The sequence below is a fragment of the Misgurnus anguillicaudatus genome, chromosome 1, assembly GCF_027580225.2.
Source record: "Misgurnus anguillicaudatus chromosome 1, ASM2758022v2, whole genome shotgun sequence".
Taxonomy (NCBI): Eukaryota; Metazoa; Chordata; class Actinopteri; order Cypriniformes; family Cobitidae; genus Misgurnus; species Misgurnus anguillicaudatus.
This window is the reverse complement of record NC_073337.2, coordinates 2,835,574-2,857,335: the sequence shown is the minus strand read 5'-3', so window position 1 is coordinate 2,857,335 and position 21,762 is coordinate 2,835,574. Positions and strand designations below refer to the sequence as shown.

Genomic DNA, 21,762 nt, shown 5'->3' with positions numbered 1-21,762 from the left:
TAGATGGTGCATTCCCAGACATCATACCTGAACACTGTCAGAGGTGGATAAGACATGGCAAAAAGTTCTTCACAAGATGCCTTGCCAGAGAAAAATCATGTGTAATGTGAATGAGAACATGTGGCCAAACAGAAACGCAATAGATTAGATGATGATTTTCTTTTTTACTTTATTCTTCAGTGGCTTTTTTTGTTTGTATTTGTTTATTTTTACTTATTTACTGTAAATGGAAGTAATACTGAATATGTTTGTTATCTTGCAGTAATGTCCTGTTGTAAATACTGTAAAGTCTTTACTGCAACAATTCTACCTTTTTTTCATAAACTGTACTCTAAGATGAATGATTCATTTTTGTCTTGAATTGCTGCAGCAAAACAAACATAATACATGCATTTACTAAACCCAACTAAACAAAAATATAACCAAGTTTTCAAAAGAAACTGCAGTGCAAAACTCAGTCTATAATCAATACAATCTACTGTCTATTGTATAAGGACTTACACATAAACTTATGCAGTTTTTGTTTTTCCACCTTATGTTTGTGTTTTTCATGACATTGTGTTATGATTGACTAAATGTTTTTGTTGGAAGAGAACATGTGTTGGTGATCTGGTATAACTAGTTGATTCTGAAACATGTTTACAGTGTTTTTGTAAACAGTGTGAGAGTTTAGTTTACAATGTGTGATTTTGAGGATAAAATTAACTGTTTTGCCAGTTGTGTGTTTTAGCTGTGTTGGTGCGTTAAGAGTTTAGAAAATTTGTTAAAAGTATTGAAAAAAGTGTCATAGCAATTGTAAAAAACTGTAAGATAAACATCAAATAGAAGTTATACTAAAAGCATGTTATTAAAATATATTTAGCACAGAGTACAAAGCTTGTTATATTAGATGTCATCTCAGAAGAGATTTATTACGACCTGTATGAAGAGGTGCTACAAGTAACATAATGAGAGCCCCTTTGCACATGATTGGTACATGTGAACAAATGATCTTCAATATTTAAATCTTTATCCCACAAGTGTTTTAAATGTGGACACATTGTCAAGTGTAAATAATAAAAATTGTTCAATTTAAAAGTAGCAAATATATGATTCTTACCTCATTTGTGGTTTTGGGACAAGTTTAGATTTCAATCATTCCAATTTTGTATATAAAAACAAAATAATGGTTCAAAGTCTGATGCTTATCTGTGTTTGGGTTAACAACTTTGTTGATCTAAAAGTGTTTATATGGGTCAGCTGGTAGAGATGGCCACTGGATTCATTCCCATCAAATGTGTGACTTGATCAGATTTATAGGACATTTAAGCACTGCCGCTTTGGAAAACAGTGCCTGACAAATTCAGAGCTATATTATTTTTATGCACATCTTTATATGAGTGTTACATTTATCCCTACAAGCATAGACAATGCATAAAAACAGTTTATTACTTTTTTGCCCCAAGTTGGCTACAAAATCAACTCATTAATTTATAACAGACATTAAATAACTTAGACAAACAGATTACTTGTATTGAAATAAATGGTGTCTCAAAATAGCACTTCTGAGTCCATTAGATTTTCTTACATTTATCTAAGAAGTAAATACTAAATCTTTGTATATTAGGTTCAAAATTTGTGCATAAAAATAGTACATTTACTAAGTGTATTTAAATAACGTGTATGTTTGAGCAGTTTTTTTTCACCTGGAGAACAGTTGTTTTTAAAGTCAAATCAAAACTTATTCAGACACCAAATATATTTTTTGATTTTGTTAACTATATGGGTGCAGTACACTATAGTCAATTTAGGATAGCAAAAAAAAGTAAACTGAGACATATTTAAACAAAAACATTTTCATACAGTGGACTACAGTACAATTGAAATCTTTTCACCTGACCAAGTTTCCATATTTAAAAAAAAATATTTTCCCTTGAGCAAGACCTCATACCGAAATATTGTACATTCTTAGAAGAAAGGTACATGAAAATACTGTACAAAAGTTGTCACTAGGGCGGTACCTTTTCAAAATTTACACTTTTGTACCTAAAAGGTGCATATTAGTACCTCAAAGGCAGAGGCGGACACTACTTAAGTATTTTTACTTTCTATAACATTTCAAGTATTCGTATTTTATCCGTGTTTTTCTTTGGAAAACAAGCAGATTATCATAATTTTCACTCCACTGCATTTCATAATTTCAAGTTTTTGGTTTATATTTAATATTTAAATACATTAAACATCTAGTATTTTTTTTTACTTTTGCTAAAGTAAAGAGTACTTTTACTCAAGAAAAGTAAAAGTACAAGTTTTTTATGTATGAAGCAAAATGTCTAATGTTAACTGCTGTACCTTTCGTTGACGTTGATCAGGAAATCTCAACGATGAACCTTTTGTCAAAAAAAATGAAAAGGAATTGATTTAAAAGTAAATATGGAGTATTCTTTTTTCTTTAAGCTACAGAAGTGACTCAGTCAGGAGCAGTGAGTGATTTTCTATTCTTCTTTTGCTATTTAACTTTAACGACAGAGACTTTAACAGGTTAGGATTATTATGAGACCGAATGCAATAAAATGTTTATTTGTTTAAGACATACAGTAAGCAGTCGTTTACCTTGATACTCGACAAGACAGCTATTTTGACATACGAGCATTTGACCGTTTAAGACAAAAAGACGCGAACTCCTTTAAAAGCTTTAGCCGTGCTCACGCTGGGCTATCGGGGCATATAGCCAGTGCGAAATGAACACGTTATGGCAGTGGTTCTCAAACTGGGGTCTGGGGCCCCCAGGGGGGCCGCGAGATGGTGCCAGGGGGGCCCCAGTTTAGTGACATTTTATAAAATACATTCATTTATCATGAATTCTGTGTAATTAAATCTAAAAAAAATAAGGCTTCTAACCAACAGCACTACTTTGTATAACTTAATATGTTTTGTTTAATTAAAATGTTAAATTTTAGAACAGTTTTTGTCATAAATTTTCTTTGGGGGGGCCGCAAAGGAATGCACCGTACACAAGAGGGGCCGCACACGGAAAAAGTTTGAGAACCACTGCGTTATGCAATCAACACACTTGTTTCCCTGTCAGCCTGGCATCTTGCATAAGCTTATTTTGCCCGGCAAAGGCATGACTGATACACAGTAATATAATTACGTTTAATAACTTTAACATTCCCCCCAGCCCAAACCGATGGCCAGAACGTGCATAGGCACGGCTCCCGGGTGTTCCACAAAGAGCCGCCCTGTCGCCCCCGACTTCGTTCGCTGCCGTATAGCATGAGCTCGCCCGGTGTTGTCCGATCTCGGAAGCTAAGCAGGGTCCGGTCGGGTTAGTACACGAATGGGAGACGTTGCAATCAGCTTTTTTTAAAGCTACGTTTAAACAGAAAGGATTAGTAAAATAAAATAAAACAAAATAAGAAACCTTTGTTTAAATGTAGCTTAAATAAATTGATTGCAACAACTTGCCTTAAAACATTGACAGGGCACATACAAACAAAATGATCCCCACAGTACTCTTTTTCCAATAAAAACATTTGTTTATATCTTAGGTTTATGTATAGATACTGTATAGGCAGAAACCAGGTCCGTGCTTCTCTTAAAGATATAGTAGCCTAACCTCAATTAACCTATGTCTGTATCATTAATGTTAAACAAACAATCCAAGACAAAGAGAAAATTACTTCTGTAGCTCTAAAAAATAATGATTATATTTAATTCATACAATAAAGACAGTATTATGATTTATTTGATTTGATAGTTACTTTTCATGGAAAGTAATATGCTAACCCACAGATTTATTGTATATGATGACTTTGTACCTGTGGATATGGTGAGATGTAATGATTTTCTAACCACTCAAGGCGCTTTCCGAGTGCTGAAGGCTCTCCACACGTTTGTAAATTCTTTATCTTCTGTTTGTTACAAATAAAGTATTTTTAAAGTGAAAAACCTTTTCTTTCATATTTGTAAATTACTATTTGTGAGTACACTGATCATGTAGGTTATCCATACATTTACAGCAATTAAAAGCCTGCGTTTCTTAAAGTGAGGGTCTTCTTCCAACGATTAGTTTTCAGTTTACAAATTTTGCCATCTAAAATAGGGAATCGGCATGGTGCGAGCGCAACTGGCTTTTAAAGAAAATGAGACTCTCATTGGCTCGTTGCATGTTAAATTAGCAAAAGTGGATTTGGACACACCTGTTTAGACTTTGCGCTTTAGACAATGCACTTAGATTGTTAAAATAGGCCCAAACTGGTTCCGCTCAGGCACGCACATATGTAATTCTACATGACTATGTTCAGTTTAATTCAGTCAATAATTATTATTATTTTAATCGAATTAACTAAACTGAAAAGTAACTCGCATTACTTCTTAAAAAAGTAACTCAAATATTAATGTGTACATTTATAAAGTAATACTTTACTCGTTACTTCAGAAAAGTAATATTTTTACGTAATGCACATTACTTGTAATGCATTACCCTCAACACTATAATTTAGTATGGATATGTATGGATTTTGGATATGTGAATATGTGTAAGGTTATAAGTCAGTTTGTTTTGTGGTATTATGAGAAGTCATGTTGTTTTTACATTGAGCGAACTTGTGTCTTTATTGTGGACATCTCATATATGCTCATAGCATGCCGGGGTGGGCGGGGGCAGTTTTATAACATTTTATAAAAATACTTGGGGACAATTCACAAGACTTTTTCAAGATATAAAATAAATTTTTGGCGTCCCCAGACTAAATATGTGAAGTTTTAGCTCAAAATACCATATAAATAATTTATTATAGCATGTTAAAATTGCAATTTTGTAGGTGTGAGCAAAAATGTGCCATTTTTGGGTGTGTCCTTTAAAATGCAAATAACCTGATCTCTGCACTAAAGTGTTGCATAGTGCAGATTAAGGGGTGGTAATATCCCCTTCTGACATCACAAGGGGAGCCAAATTTCAACTACCTGTTTTTTCACATGCTTGCAGAGAATTGGTTTACTTTGTGGCTACATGAAAACCACTGCCATAAGAGCTCCTCTCAGTGTCTCACACTCCTTTTTCACAAACTCTAACCAAGCATTTAAGGACGTCATGTTGTACATTTTAACACAGGGTTTAAACTAACAAGAATAAATCAGGGAGTGATCAGATACTTCTTACTGTAGATGTGATCCTCTCACAAATACACCTCAATGAAAAATATACATGCACAAAGTAAACATAATATAAACATGAAGTTTTAAACGTAATACATACAGTATCTGTAAACAGCTGCACTGTAATATAACAAAAGCCTAGAAGCCATGAATAAAGAAATAAACTAAACTAATAACATTCTTGTAGATATTTTAGACAGGAGCCAATCAGCATTCATCAATATGGTCAAGTTTAACATACACGAAACGTGATTGGATGCCTGCATATTTGGTGCATCTGTTAGCCAATGATCTTAAGGATCCTCCTGAGAAATGCAAACGCTCAGACAACAAGACATCAACTTCTTATGAGTTTGTCATATGCGTTTTACAATATACTGTAGAATAAAGATTATTGTTTCATTTAGATTTTTCATAAATACACATTTCATAAGCGCATTTGGGATATATGGAACAGCTCTGTACAATGTGCAAACGATACAAGCACTGTGCTCACACTTCTGATGCACTGTTTATACAAGTACACACAAGGGAACGCTTGTAGGACTGATCATAAGTACTTAGATGTAACTTCTGAGAAACTAAAGAAAGCAGTAATGAGATGCTACAGATGAAAGATAAAATCTCCATGAGAGAAATTTCCAGCAGGTGGCGTTAAGCACAGCGGATCAGCGGGCGAACTGATTGGTTGGTTGGTTGGTTAGTAACTGATAGTCACTGTCGCCTCCTCACAGAATAAAGTCAAAGGTCAGGTCAGACTTTGCCATCTTCTGTCGGTACACAGCATCAAACTTTTCATTCATGGAGACGGTGAAAATGTCCTTCCACAGCCCAACACGACCTGAAGCAGGAAAAAAGACATAATGTCAAAGCCAAAGTTCCTGATTTCATAGGGCATTAACATCATTCAAATTTGTATTTTTAAACCCTGGTTTAAACAAAGTTTCTTGTAATTTTGCTTAAGAGTAAGCATATCATTTAATAATAGGTTATGAGACCCTGCTATGGCAGTGTTGACCCACAACTGTGGATCCAGAGGTATCATGTAGGACAATGCAATTTCACTTCCACTTATAAGATGCTTTCATTGTGCGTCTGATAAATAAGCTGAAAAGTCGAAAATTCATTTTACATAGATGGAAACCAAAGACAGTGCAGTTTTTTTAAAATAAGGAATTGAGGACAAATGGGAAATACTGGTGTAAGGTTAAATTAAGGCTGGGCCATAAAAATCTTATCAGATTTTGAAAATGTAAGAGACCACAAACATGAATTATAGTGTTTGAATTTCCGCACCACACACCAGGAAAATTGGTAATCAACCACCAAGATGATTGGGACCTTACCTAGGATTGACGTGCGGTGGTAAATGGGCCCAAATTTTGCCCAGTTAACTTGTGGTGTGTGGCAGTCTTTAAAGGTGCAGTGTGTAAATTCTAGCGGCATCTAGTGGTAAGGTTGCGAACTGCAACCAACGTCTCAGTCCACGGCTCACTCCTCGCTTTCGAAACACATAGAGAAGCTACGGTAGCTGCCACAGGACAAACATGTCATCATCAGAGACAACTTAGTAAAAAAGTTTGTCTGCTAAGGGCTTCTGTAGAAACATGGCGGCACAAAATTGTGACTTTCATGTAAGGGGACCCTCGGTGTATGTGTATAAAAACGTCTCATTCTAAGGTAATAAAAACATAATGGTTCATTCTGAAAGGTCTTTATACACCACTGATAATATAGTTATGTATAGTATATTGCATTTCTGTCAAGAGATCCTTCTAAAAGTAACACACTGCACCTTTAATGATGACAAATCTGTGCATTTTCTTTGCATATGTGACAATTAACTGAAGTGCTATACTTGTCCATCAATGTAACTAACCCAGACATTGTAAATTGCACAGGTTAAATTGTATGAAACAATACAAGTATGATAGTTCATTAATGATACAGTTGGTTTTATAGTAACATGTATTATCACCCAAACTCACCTTTGCCCTTCATTCTCACTTTCCACATCACTCTGTTTATCTTAAACCCTACTGTATGCAGTGAGACCTTTCAGCATCCTTTCAGTCCATGCACTACAAAAAATAAACGAAAAAAAAAACAGCAACAAAAGAAAACTAAAGTGGTAATGATGACATAACTCAAAACGAATAGCAAATGTATTTGCAAAAAAAGTATATTAAAGAAAACAAAAAACAAATAGTGACAGAAAATTACCTTAAAAATAAATGCACCACACATCTTCACCACACGATGGCACTGTACTACTGCAACCTTGTATTGCCATAATGTAAATCATGAATTATAAGAGAGACACATTTCTCACAGACAGAGAAACACGTGCATCAATTTAATTTTTTTATGTGCGAACTGTGTTAAAGTGCTGCTTTTGGCCAAATTCGAAAACTTACTTAGGAAACACTAGAAATGCTCTTTCACAAGAACAAATCCCTGGAGATCACTTTTCTTGAAAGAATATTGTACTCTATGTTTCAGACTGAAAGTGTCAGTGTGCTGAAGGTCATGTATGCTCAGGGAACAGAACAAACAGGAACCTTATTGTGTGTCTACTGCTAAATCACACTCTGAAAATTCTGGGTTCATTCAATCCAATGGGTCGAAAAGGTACGGAGCCCCTAAGGCAGGGGTGGGCAATTCCTGGTCCTGAGGGCCACAGCCCTGCAGAGCCCAGCTCCAACCCCAATCAAACACAGCTGAAAAATCTAATTGAAGATTTCAGGACTGTTTGGAAATGACATTCAGGTGTGTTCGATCAAGGCCGAAGCCAAACTCTGCAGGACTGTGGCCCTCGATGCCCACCCCTGCCCTAAGGGGACATGGAGCAAAAATTAAATAAAGTTCAGTTTCACGTGAAAGTATCGCGTGCTCACATGAAACTAACGCGTTTAGTTTTGCGTGCTCACGCGAAACCATCGCGTGCGCACGTGATAGTTTCACGTGTGCAGGCGAAAGTTCCACATGACCAGCAAAAACAAAACTTTTGAGCAGGGGAGTCGGACTGGGGGTAAAACCAGTACTGATTACCAGGGCCCCAAGGAAAGAGAGGGCCCTTGAAAAGTCTGGAATATATTTTATTTTACCTGAATATTTTCATTTGCTAATTAAATTTCATAATGAATGTCAGATGAAATGTAAAGTGGGTGTATTGGCTGAATAATTGTTTGACTTGTACATTTTGTACAAAAAAAACTAAAAAATCTAAATTCTCACAGTCCCACCCCTTGCTAATGCGCCAAATGGTTTAGTCCGTCTGCATGCGCATTTTGTTTATGTAAGTTGAGCAACTGGTGTTAGTATAAGCTATACATTTGAGGAAGCTATAGCATGTAAGCAATAGCATTTGTTTCGTTTTGCCTTTTGTCTCCAAATAAAAATGATTAGTGACAAGTTTTGTTAGTCTTTTATTATGAATGGAGCTTTTTGTTAATGTACAAAACTAAAATGGCATATTTAAGATTTTATTTATGCCTCAAAGTAATAGAACATTTATTTGTATTATGCGTTAAGTAATGTAAAAATGTAATGTCTTGTTCATTCAGCAAAATAAAATATGACTGAATCAAGTCTTGCTTGGTTATCATACATACAGTTTGTTTATGTAGTGATTAGAAAACTAAAATGGTGGGCCCATCAGGACTGCCTACGCATAGGGCCCGGGAACTTGTGCTACGCCCCTGCTTTTGAGCACATAAAACTAAACTTTCGATTTTTTTTGCTCCAATGTCACCTTAGGGGCTCTGTAATACAGGACAAACCCAGTTGTTGGGATACATTCACCCAGAAAATGTTTATATTCTCCCAATAATGAGTTAAAACAACCATGTATACATTGAATTACAACCCAACAGGTTAGGTTTGTCTCTTTTTGACCCAGTGCTGGATTGAAAATAACTCTAAAGTGTGCATCTAAAGCTGAAAATGTGTGACTCAAATTTAAGACTCTTTTTTATTTAATTTGCTGGACCATATAGTGTTATGAGCCTTTAATTTACTCATACAGTGAGAGTTGGTATTTAACACAGAATTGCTCAAATCGTACAGTGTATGCTCAGTTAAAAGGCTCATTTTTGCATACTAACACCACAGATGAATGGTGACCAAGGCAGACAGCCAATAACATTCAACCCAACATCTTTTGTATTTCAAGGAAAATGTGCTGGGTGAGTCTTAAACAAAGAAGATACAGTTCTTGGCATAGACAGTAACTGAACCCATTTTCAATGGTTGCAGTAAGCTACTGTGCTGTAGGTGAAGTGGTATTTTGTGTCAATGCTCTGTTGACTTATTAGCATCCAGGAACAGATAATCAGTCCATGACCTATTCATCACTAGTTTTTGAGTCTTACCTCTGCAGATGGACAGAGCCTCAGAGTTACAGCACTGCTCAATGAGCTGGTTACAACTCTCCACCATTGTTTCCAGCTGAACTTTATCAAACGAGATACCTAGAAAACTGGCCAGCTGCTCCACCAGGTTACCCAGATCCTTCAAATAGTAACATACAGGAGACAAGGTAGAGAGAGAGAAATATAGGTTAATGCATTGGGCAGATGCTCTTATCCAAAGCAAGGCATACATTTTGATCAGTATGTGTATTCCCTGGGTTTGAAACAATGACCTTCTGTGCTGCTAATGCTCTACCACTGAGCTATACAGGTGAAATAAAACAACTTTTTTATTATTTAATATATGTTTGATGCCTGAAGAAGATCGAGAGATCGAAACGTTGCAATAAAGCTATTTCTATTTTTGCAAGTGGATAGTGTGCGGGACCTTTTTTTTTCATTTGGAAATAAAACAACTTGAAATAAAAACTGTAAATACAAAAACTGTAAGTTTATATAATATTTAAAAATGCTAGTTTATATAATAATCACTTTTAAAATGAATAATTTATAAAAAATTAAATAAAAAATTACAATTAACAAACAAGAGTTTTTATATAAGTTTAGTGTAGTATATACAGTAGCTTTTATATTCAATATTTTATAGGCCTGGTTTCGCAGACAAGGTCTAAGGATAGTCCCAGACTAAAGTGAATGTTTGAGCTTGCCCTGACATAAATACATCAGTGTTATTGCTTCGTCTCAAGATGCATAGCAGTAATGTTTTTTCAAAGTCAATTTATAAAAGCTACTTACATGTCATGATTTAAAAATTTAAGGCCTAATCTTGGTTTAGTCTAATCCTTGTCTGTGAAACCAGGCCATACGGGAGGTTTCTTATCCTAGTCTCAGACTAAAATGATGTTTGAGCTGCCTTTAAGCCCGGGATACACTGCACGATTATTGGCTGTCCCAGACGAAAGATTGCCATCGTGAAACTATCGTCGCGATTTCTGTGATCGTGGCTCTCCATCGGTGGTCCTATGTCGTACAGTGAGAGAGGTTCAAAGACGGCCGTTTTCCCTGTCTTGCGTCCAAAGATAGCCTACGATAGTTTTCTGGCAGTGTCAGAAATTCGGCATGATCACCGCACAGTGTGTTTGCTGCTACGACCTGCGCGCCGGTATTTGTTTACTACGAGCGCATGCTGGTGACGTTGCGCAACGTGTGAAGCTGCCGCCGAAGCTTCCATGTCATCATCGTACAGTCCACATGCCCCTCGTACCCGAGTTTAAACGATACATGTCGCACAGTGTGATAAGGTAATGATCTTATAAGAGGACAAAAATTGTGCAGTGTATCCCGGGCTTTAATTTAAAATCACCTTGCACTGGTGCACTTATAAATGCCATTGTTTTGTCTCAAGATGTACACCAGTATTGCCTTTCGTAAGGTTTGCTTGTAAAAACTTCTTAAATGCCCTAATATATCTAAATTAGCTTAAGCCGGGACGGGGCCTCAGTTGAATTAAGATATTTAAGTCATTTTTAAAAGCATACTTCATAAACAAACATTACTGGTGTGCATCTGTAATGGTAAGTGCAGGCAGGCAGAGGCAGCGAATCCAAATGCAGCTTTTATTTAAGTTAACATAAAACAAGTAACCATAATCCAAAACAGGCATGAGTAAACACAGACAGGAACAAGGCATAACACATTCAATGAACGACAACTGAGACACTAGCCGTTTCTCAATATGCGTTCTTGTCTGTACTTGCGTTCTTGTGGACTTGTGAAACGTCATCAGTCGCGGCCCAAGTACTGTTCCAATTCAAAGTTCGCATCAAGCCCAAGTTCACATAAAATCCCCGGATGTGTTCTTGATCCGCCCATTTTATCGAGGATGCATCAGAGGAGACTTGTGTGGACTTATGAAGGCGACGTTTCCCAGAATGCATTTCGCGTCAGAAGTTCGTTCTTCCGAGTCTGAACTTGCAAGTCCGAACTAGGAAGGACACAAGTCCGAACTTGGCGTACTTGGTATTGAGAAACGGCTACTGGGATTATATACACATGGGTAACAAGATAACAAGACACACCTGGGAAACAATCACCATAAGTACCAATGAACAAAAGAACTACAACAGACTACAAACATGGCGAACAATGACCGGATTTCAAAATAAAAGACATGACGGGGAGACACAGACAATTGCTGTTTCTCAATGTCAAGGATACTTCCTTGGCAGGAATGGTCCTTACAAGTCACTTCTTTCAGAGGCTAGGCGAGGCTCCTCTTAAGCATTCACAGAACACGTAAATGGAACAGGCTAGCAAGTGCATGTCATTGCGTTAATTGAAAGGTGTGCTTTCGGCGATGTGCGCATAGGATTGTGGGTGATTTCAGCGAGCGAAGAGTGCGAAGGATACACAATGCATCCTTTCATGTATATGGGATATTTCTCGAACGAAGGACTCCGAGGATCCTCGACATTGGAACAGTCCTTCGACGGACGTCGATGATGTAGCATCCTCAAAATTCTGGCTTCCGAGTATCCTTCCTTGTCATTGAGAAACGGCTAGAGTTTTTTACAGCATCTTGAGATACAACACCCGCACTGATATATTTTAAGATATGTCAGAGCAAGTTGTTTTCGATCAAGACAACTCCAACATTTAAGTTAGTCTGGGACTAGGCTTAAGCCCTGTCTGGGAAACCGCCCCATAGGGTTTTAGTTTAAGTTATATATGAGCCGCATAGGGATAGTTCACCCAAAATTGAAAATTCTTTCATCATTCAGTCACCCTCATGTTGTTACAAACCTGCATACATTTCTTTGCTCTGATGAAAACAGGGCCATCATTGACCTCCATAGTACACTGCAAAATCCCGGGAGTTAAATTAACACTGCTCAGTGTTTATATAGGTCCACTCCCCAGAGTGTTAAAAAAGTAACACCGGAGAGAGTTAAAAGCTGCAATCTGTGACTTTATGCTCTCTATCACCATCTCTGTTTGAAAACTGAAATTGCATTTTACATCTTACTTGTAGAGTTATTTTCTGAACTTAGGATGAGATGTTGGCTGTTTCATTTAAAGTCACCATTATTGTGATCAGTGGTTGTTTTAATTGGACTGTTGAGTCTTATTCTTAGCTTTTCAGTTTTCTTTGGCTGTTATAATTACATGTGTTTAAAACATGTTTGTTGTGGCCAAAGAGCAATCACTAATGCATTTCTATGTTTACAATGGTAGTTAGTATATACTTTCAAATAGCACTCTTAAAAAATAATTTATTTAGTGATTTCTTACCAGAAGCATTTATTTCTGTCAATAATATCATACTGTAGTATGAGAGCCAGCAGTTTTTCATTCTGAACCATTTTTAAACACTGACACTTACAGATTAACTGCAGAATAATCTAGACACTTAAACATCAAGAATCAGAGTATGAATCACAATGATGGTGACAATAAAATGAAAAACTTCATGCTGCAATGCATGCTGGGTATTAACAAATTACAAATCTTATCCAGAACTCCCAGAATGCACTGCGGCGTGAATAAATAATGAACTTTTACTTACCATTTTCTTTGTCACCATTGTTGAGATTCATATTCCGATTCTTGATGTCTTTGTATCTAAATTGTTCAGCGGTTAATGTTTTTGTGCACACTATCAAAATCCTTCAGAATGATAAACTGCTATGAGAGTTCTGGACCTTGAACGTAATTTATTATTAATAGAAAATTATGCTTCTGATGAGGGGGAAAACTATATTAATAAATCTGTTCATTAAATGATTATGTTTGACATTTTGTTTTAACCATCAATATTCACTCACACAATAACCATTTCTTTGCTATAACAACGTGTTTCAAACACACTAAGATATAGCAGTTAGAAAGAACTAATAGTCAAGAGTTTACTCCAACTAAAACAACCAGTGATCACAATAATGGTGACTTTAAATGAAACAGCCAACATCTCATCCTAAGTTCAGAAAATAACTCTACAAGTTAGTTGTAAAATGCAATTTTAGGTTTCAAACAGAGATGGTGATAGAGAGGATAAAGTCACAGATTGCTGCTTTTAACTCTCTCCGGTGTTACTTTTTTAACACTCTGGAGAGTGGACCTATATAAACACTGAGCAGTGTTCATTTAACTCCCGGGATTTTGCAGTGTAGGATAAACCAATACTATGAAAGTCAGTGGTGCTTGGAAATGGTTTGGATACAAACATTGCATATCTTCCATTGTGTTCAGCAGAACAAAGACACTTATACAGTTTATAAGAACCTGAGTCGAGTAAATTATGACAGAACCTTCATTTTTGGGGTGAACTATCTCTTTAAGTCCACGCACTTACACAATTTTATCAACTGCATGAAGGCTAATACTGATAAAAACAGGAACACTGTGTCCTATCTATATGTTTTGCTTATATACATTATATGTTATTATCACATGCGGTATCAGTGTTTGTGCTTTCCCACTGAACTCTGAACTCTCTTAATCTCCTATAGAGATACAGCGAAACATATTTGTTCAGGCAAACTGACTAACAGTGACTCCCTTCTCTTATCCATACATTATAGGTGATCCGGAAATTCATTTCATAAAGGAGATATCCACAGACTGCACACTGTATGACAGTTTAATATTTTGGGCAGGGTGTGATAGAGTGTAAAGCAGTCAGAGACAGGTGTGCTGGTGAGGCAAGTCACATGTACAGTACCTTATACATGTCCTCATATTTCAGAAAGAGAACGTTAGACTCTTTACGATGTTCCCAGAATTCCTGGACATGTTCGAACCAAGAGCCATATCCCACTACAGGTCATAGAGAGAGGGAACGATTAATCTATTTAATCTCAGTTATATAGACTTTTGTTTTAATTTTTAGAAAAACTATCGACTCATGAAGCCAGTGTGACTGTGTGTATGTCTTACGCTTGTCATTCATAAATCTCCTGCAGAATTCCTGGAATGTTCCCCTGTAGCTCATGGTTCTCAAAGAACGATGAAACTGATAATAGGACACCACCAGATCTTTAGGGTTCCTGGCCATATATATCACCTGTAGACAATACATAGATTGTGAAAACCCAGCCAAAGTACGGTTTTCTATATAATATCATCCTACATAATGTAAAAAAACATTCTGTGAAAATATAACTTTGATATCTTTAATATTGACCAAGTAAGACATGTCAAAGATAAAAATCAATATTAAAGCAATGATTCAAATCAAATTATCATTATCATTAAATTACAAGATTTTGGATTTCAAAATGTTAGTCAAACTAACATTCCTATTCCTGTTCTGTTCCCTGAGCATACATGACCTGTATATTGGTAGAGCAGTGCATTAACGGTGCAATAGGTCATGTGTTAAATTACCAGTAAGTACACATACTGATAAAATATATACAATGTAATGCACTGTAAGTTGCTTTGGATAAAAGTTTGCACACTGGATTGGTGATAAAGATTAAACTTATACATTTTAAAATGCATTTGAAAATACAGCTTCAGCAAGTGCCATGTGTATGAAACCCTGTGTGTAATACAACTGACCTTGCCTTCTCCATTGTGCATTGCTGTGGGTAGGAAACGGTAGGGCAGGTGGCTTTTAATCAGACGTGGAGATGTGAGTTCCTGTGAAATCAATCAGTTAAACAGCTGTTAAACAGTCATATAAGATCAGACGGTCGTGTTGGTTATTGTATGTGCATAAGAGTTTACCTGGATAATCTCCAAACCCGGCTGTGGATACTCCAACACAGGAAGTTGCTCATCAATATTCATAAGCCCGATCTCATCCGGGTCCACACCCTGGCTTACCAGATACACAACCTCCTGTAACAAACTCGTACCTATTCGTGAGAGGAAGAAAAGGAAAAATATGTTTATTATTAATGGTATGAAGACTTAATAATACCCCGGGAGTAAGTTTAAAAATCTGACCCATCATGGTTGAAGTACAGTACTGTGCAAAAGTCTTAGGCCACCACCAGCATAAAACTTTGTTTTATCAAAGTTTTAATGGCCATCCATATTTATTTTTCACTTTTTTTATTAAGATACAAACAGAAAATACAGGAAATATGTACACATAATTAAAAACAAAACAATTTTCAGAACTAAATGTCTTCTTTAGGCATCAGTCAGTATTTAGTGTGACCTCTATAAACACATCACAGCTTTTTTGAAGTGACTAAAGTCCTGAAGTCATTTGATTAGAATTAGAAATTAGGATTTAATTTAATTTAGGTTTAAGAGATCCTGCAGTTGCCCGCTGTTGCTCAAGTGTTTACCCTAAAACCTTAACACTTCAGCTTATACTTTTATACTGTTTTTAATACTACATAACACTTTTCTATATTTTCTGGTTGTATTCTAATAAAGAAACTGAAAAACAATTATATATGATCACTATATAATTGCAAAAACAAAAAAATCTAATGGTGGCCTAAGACTTTTGCACAGTGCTGTATATAATGTAAATGACGAGATAAATCCATTTTTTTACATTTTTGTCAAAACATGTTTATTATTATGTTATCATGTTATTATTTTGTTTTATGGTGCTACTTAGCTGTATTTTTTAAAGTTATGAAGGTTTAAATCAAAACAAACCAACTGCAGTTGCATTGAAATTATTTGGAATGCACAACCAAAAAACGTGATTTCTGAACAATTAACAAAACGGTGGTTATCTTGTTTTGCAACGAAACTCTTCAAATATAAGCTGTCCATTGATTTATGGATTAGAACATATTTGGCCACAATACAACTATTTGAAAATGTGGAATCTGAGGTTGCAAAAAATTGAAATATTGAGAAAATCGCCTTTAAAGTTGTCCAAATGAAATGAACACATATTTCTAATGGTAAATAAATTTTTAATATATTTACGATTGGAAATGTACAAAGTATCATATCCATGGAACATGATCTTTACTTAATATCCTATTCACTAGTTCAGATCTTGGTGATTAATGGTAAACGAAGTTGGCTTGCTGTCCTCAAAGGGAGCTCTGCACCTGAGCTCTGAACCTCAGAGAGAGCGAACCTGGGCTCAATCCCCAAGTTCAACCCCCCAAAACAGAAGTGCGAGGAGGAAGAAAGAGAGCAGAGAAGGAGGAGATGGGGAGGAGGAGGGATGCCGGAGGAATGGCAGCTGGACACGGAGGCTTGAAGGCTACCTTATATAGGCCCTTAGTGATGATTGACAGGCCTGAATGTTTAGGCTCCTCCCGAACCTACATTTAGAACTAAATATGATTTTTGGCATAAAAATGTATCATTTCGAAATCAATCAAAATTAAGTCACAACCTCAAACTTCGAATTAAAAACTGGAATTGTCGATGCTACCACACGCAAAAAACACGTGTTGAGTGCTGTGAGTCATCCTCCTCTAACTTCGCTAGCTACAGCCAGTTAAAAGATAGCATTGCAGATGCAGGAGACACCACGCGAGCTTCTCTTCACATGGAAAACAAAAAACAGCACGCGCCTCCCCATGTGCACAGCAGAGCAGCATCTCTGTGACAAAAGCGGTCGTTTCTCTGAACTGAGATCCGTTGAAGTTTCACAACAAAGTGGCAAAAAAATGGCATAGCAACCTGTTCCTTCAAATAAAAAAGTTAAAATCGAGAATCGAATTGAACCTTAGAGTCGAAAATGTAATTGAATCAAGACACCCCTACTTCAAATATACCTGTGCTACTTATGACTGATTTTGTGGTCCAGGGACACATATATCATATGTCTAAATTACTGTGTATCTTCCACTGGTCCTCAGTGTTGTCTGACTTACAGTATGTACTGTAAAGTCAAGGAGTGTGAAGAAAAATATTGGAGCAAACTAAAATATTTTAAGGGTGACCTGTAAGGAGTCATTTTGATTGAAGTCAGACGATCTTTAATTATAGTAAATACTTTGAAAAGTTTCATTTGTTCCCATAAAAGAATGATATTTTGGTAAATAAGAAAGGGGGTTGTATTAAAATGTGCTCATGTAATTTGATTTGAGTTTTCCGTTGTAGAAACTGTATTTGCAATAATAGTGTTTGGAGTCTGGATTCCTGGTAAGTGACATGAAAACATCACAGTCTAGGAAAATATTACATAATAAAATGTACAGGCAGATTAGTTAGCCCTAACAAATCTGTTGGTTAAAAACATGTGACTAACATAAGTCAAGTGACAGCAAAGTCTTTAAACCCCAACAAATGGGTGTCACATAGAAGAATGCAGAAAGATAAATACAATGAGAGGTTTGGAGCTGGATCACATCAATGCAAAATCCAATTACATTAAATGTACATAGAGCATTTTTCTCACTTTGTTGTGTGTCTGTACGTGAGAAGGCTTCAATGAATGACCTCTTTCACTTTGCCATTTGCCCATTTCAGAGAACTTGTTTTCAAGCAGGAGAGATCCATGAAGAGTTTCAAGGGTCAAACATATGCACTAATACAGCCATGACATGTAATTTCTTTTCAAAGCGGTAGTTTTATTTTCTTTTGATTATGTAAGGAATAATTGACGATGGGCCATTGAATTATAAGAAAATGCGACTACACCGCATGTGACACGCCGACCAGAAGTTATGTGTTTCATTTCATTCCAATCAAAGCACTCTGTACGAGGTGAAAATGATTAAACCTTTTTTTGTTTACTTTATCAGTAACACTTGAATCCTTTAAAAATGATTGATTACTATAAGAAAATAAATTATTCATTTAATATTAATATTATTATTGTTAATCTTGTCTCCATGTGTTCTCTCTTAACATCTCCGTCTTTGTCATATGCATAGCTGTTTATTGTTTCAAACAGCGTTTGAAAAATAAAATGATTCTCGTCCATACTGGCATTTCAGAAAAGATCTCTGCATGCACTATACATGTCTGTAAACCACAAAACATGACCATATACGCACACTGGACATGTGCATACATGTACATTTATAAGAGCTTATTACTGTAATAATAGCTTGCCAGTTGCACATATATACAGCCACAGCGTTAATATACACATGTGTTAACATGGTTTTAATATCTTCAGCCATTTGTATTACATTACATAACTGTGCCCCTGACGTGAGTTTATACTGCATGATGTGACTATAGTAGACAGAGCACGCTGCTGCGTGCAGCTGAAAACTAAGCACTTATAACAATACATCAGGATACATGTTAAAAAGTTTGTAACGTGTTTATAATCTGTGACAATAGTCTGTGGCACTAAGTGCACTATTCTGGGCAAAACCCAGTTGCAAACCTCAATTTAACGGCATAAAATCACTTTCACTTTGAAAATGGCGCGATGTCACATTATATGTTCTCATTAGTGGCGAAAACGTTTATTCTAGTACTTATGCGCTTGTTTTGAGTGTTTGTGTCATAAATAATCACATAATGTGCTTAAAAAGAGCGTTTGAGACCCTGCAAAGGTCATAGCGTAATCGTATGGTCAATATTATCTTTCGTTAGCTATGGTTGTATGATAGGGTCTTGACGAATTAGGGAAGGATACGCAATAATCCAAAAGACCAAATCACGGAGTGAATGTGGGCAACCATGCCTTTGTTTACATACAGTATGGGTCTGGTTAGATCAGTCTACACTGCAGCGCAACCCTGGAGTAGTCTGGACGCTAAGCGTAAACGTAGCAAAAATAAATGCATTTTAAATGAAAATCCACTAATATAAATGTAGTCTTAAAACTAGATGCAAAAAGTACATCGTGTGAATCTATTGACATGTCATCCATCACAGGCTGCTGGGGACACACATTTCAATCTGTAACACTCAGCAGACAACTTGTTTATTTACACTCCTAGGACAACACATCATTCTGCGCAAAGCCAAACAATGACTCTCCCTGTCCTTATTTCTGTTGGTACCATGGTAAATCTGTACTGTGATATTTGTGTCTTTCTACCTATTTTTTTTACATGCAAATGAGAGATGCAGTAGATAAGATGGCTCTCCAATGCATCTGCACTTCCTGCATATAACTTTTTAATGCAGGACAGCAAAACATGTCATCATGATATTTGAAATCATCCTATTGCATATCAGCTGACTGTTACATAAGTAAGTTGACATAGCAACAAGCATGGGAGAGGAAGACCCACCCGTCCTCAAACTGGGCCTCTGCAGTGGGCCTGAATCTGCGTGGCATGCGTGGGCATGGCAAACATCTCATATTGCTGTGTCTGTTCACATGTATGCGAGTAATACAAACCCATCAAGCTGTAATGTATCATAACGACCACAAATGACGCAGTCTCTAAAAAATGACTTCTTACTATATGTTTGAATATAAAACACAAGTTACAATGTTTTAAAAATGTTTGTTTGTTGATACAAACAATATTAGCAATGCAATCCATATTATTGGTGAATCGTGCATAATAGTCTGTGTTTGTTTATAACTTAACTACAGGCCTTTATAATCATAAACCAATAGCCTTTTAGTGTTGCACAACTAAACCGTCACATAAAAATAAATATGCAATGTAATTTTGTATTTGCATAAATTATATTATTGGCAAAAGATCTCCAAGGACGCGTATACTGTAAGTCGTCATCTTACGTCAAAGCATCACAGAGATGGAAGATTCTGGAAACTCGTGCACATTCAAAACAGACGTCGATGCGTGCATTTTAATACCTGACTTGGGATATGTGACGATCCATATATCGCTACTTCTCAACGAAAAGTTGGCGATCTCGTCCATCTTGCCCCTGCAGAAAGGAGGGAGTCGAACTCCATGATATTCGAAGTATTTGCTCTCGTATTCTATCGGTGTGCTCGGTGTGTCCACCTCGCTTTCCGCCATCCTTTCAAACGATTGCTGAACGAAAGGCTTCAAGCTATTGATTTTTAAATATTAGGGTTGTATAGGACGCATTTAATATCCACCAGCCCTTGATTGTTTGGCGAAGACGTTCCGCTTTGCATGCGCCTTGACCTTCAACCAATCAGATGGAGGAAAGATGATGTAATGGGATGCTCTAAGAGGGATGCTCAGCATCAGCACCAGTCATAGGGCGGTTCCTTCAGCCTGCCTACCTGCTACGAACGACAGCTGTTTATTATAGGTTTATATAAGTGTTCACAAACCACACAACAGAATTAATCCGATTTGATATTTTACAATACTATTTAAACCGGTTAATCTTATTTGTAAATTTGTAATTTAAATATGCATAGCCTATCTATAAGTTTTATAACGTCTTTATCATATCGTTTTGCATTTGTCTTAACTAATGTTTTTTTTTTAAGCATCAATGTTGTGTAATCATGTTTTTTATTCATGTTCGCAAATTAATAAATACTGTAGGCAATCTAGACTTTATCTGATTCTTCTTGGTTCTGAAATTAATGGATTTCAAGAATCGATTAATTGCTCATGTTTTCGATTCTTTTAAAATTTATATTTATTTATTTATTTATTTACACTAATCGATGCATCAATTTCCAGTACTGTTTTTATATCCCAAAAAGTTATTGCGGAGGAGAATGTATAATTATTAAAATATTTTATGTTGTGTTAAAAATATATTATTTGAGAGTTTGAGACGATACCTAATTTTTTAAACAGTCTATTGACGGTACGTTTGTTTGTTCATGCTGTTTAAAGCTCCGGACGTGAAAACATTTCTATAAAACATGTATTCGTTTAAATATATCCAATGCAACATGTACATTGAGTAGAAATGTAAATCAACTCTATCACACCAAATAAACATAATAAAAATTTATTTAACCGTTTTCCAAGGCTCATCATAATCGATTATGATTGGTCAGTCCCGCCAGCGTTGAGAAAAGCAGCTTGAACCACGTGATAATGCATTACCGTCGATCAGACGTGAGTTGTATAATAATTTACACATGTATAACGATACTGTGATGTATCATAGTGATGTAAAAAGAACATACAAAAAGGTAAAAACAAAAACATATAATTTGTATTCCCAGAAGCCTGATTAGAGATGATAGGCTTATTCGACTCCATGCGGCGCCGAAAGAACCGACAGCCGGATGACGTCAAAGTTCCGCGAGAGCAATTTAAAAGCGGACTTCTCCGTATGATCTCGCGAATCTCTCTCGCGGTACTTTGACGTCATTTGGCTGTCGATTCTTGCGGCGCCGCAGTCGAACAAGCATATTTGGCGTGGTTCGACTTCACAGCTATCGAATTGCTCTCGCGGTACTTTGATGTCATGCCGCCATCGGTCTGCG

At 36.3% G+C, this 21,762-nt stretch overlaps 1 protein-coding gene across 4 annotated transcripts; it reads right to left on the bottom strand.

Moving 5' to 3' along the window:
- Positions 1 to 5,057: 5,057 nt before the first annotated feature.
- Positions 5,058 to 20,553, bottom strand: sult4a1 (sulfotransferase family 4A, member 1). Of its 4 annotated transcripts, none has more exons than XR_008639923.2 (8): positions 20,188 to 20,550; positions 15,243 to 15,373; positions 15,075 to 15,155; positions 14,448 to 14,574; positions 14,233 to 14,327; positions 9,513 to 9,651; positions 7,128 to 7,220; positions 5,058 to 5,980 (listed from the first exon to the last, which is right to left on the bottom strand). XR_008639923.2 is itself a non-coding variant. In XM_055189828.2 (8 exons), exons 1-7 carry the CDS (start codon positions 20,354 to 20,356, stop codon positions 7,364 to 7,366), a joined length of 798 nt encoding a protein of 265 aa, XP_055045803.2. In that variant the 5' UTR covers positions 20,357 to 20,552; the 3' UTR covers positions 7,143 to 7,220; position 7,363. The 4 variants fall into 4 exon arrangements, 3 of the variants coding, with proteins under 3 accessions (XP_055045802.2, XP_055045803.2, XP_073732335.1); XM_055189828.2 differs by lacking the exon at positions 5,058 to 5,980 and adding an exon at positions 7,363 to 7,419 and having other exon boundaries at positions 7,143 to 7,220; positions 20,188 to 20,552; XM_055189827.2 differs by lacking the exon at positions 7,128 to 7,220 and having other exon boundaries at positions 20,188 to 20,541.
- Positions 20,554 to 21,762: the final 1,209 nt, after the last annotated feature.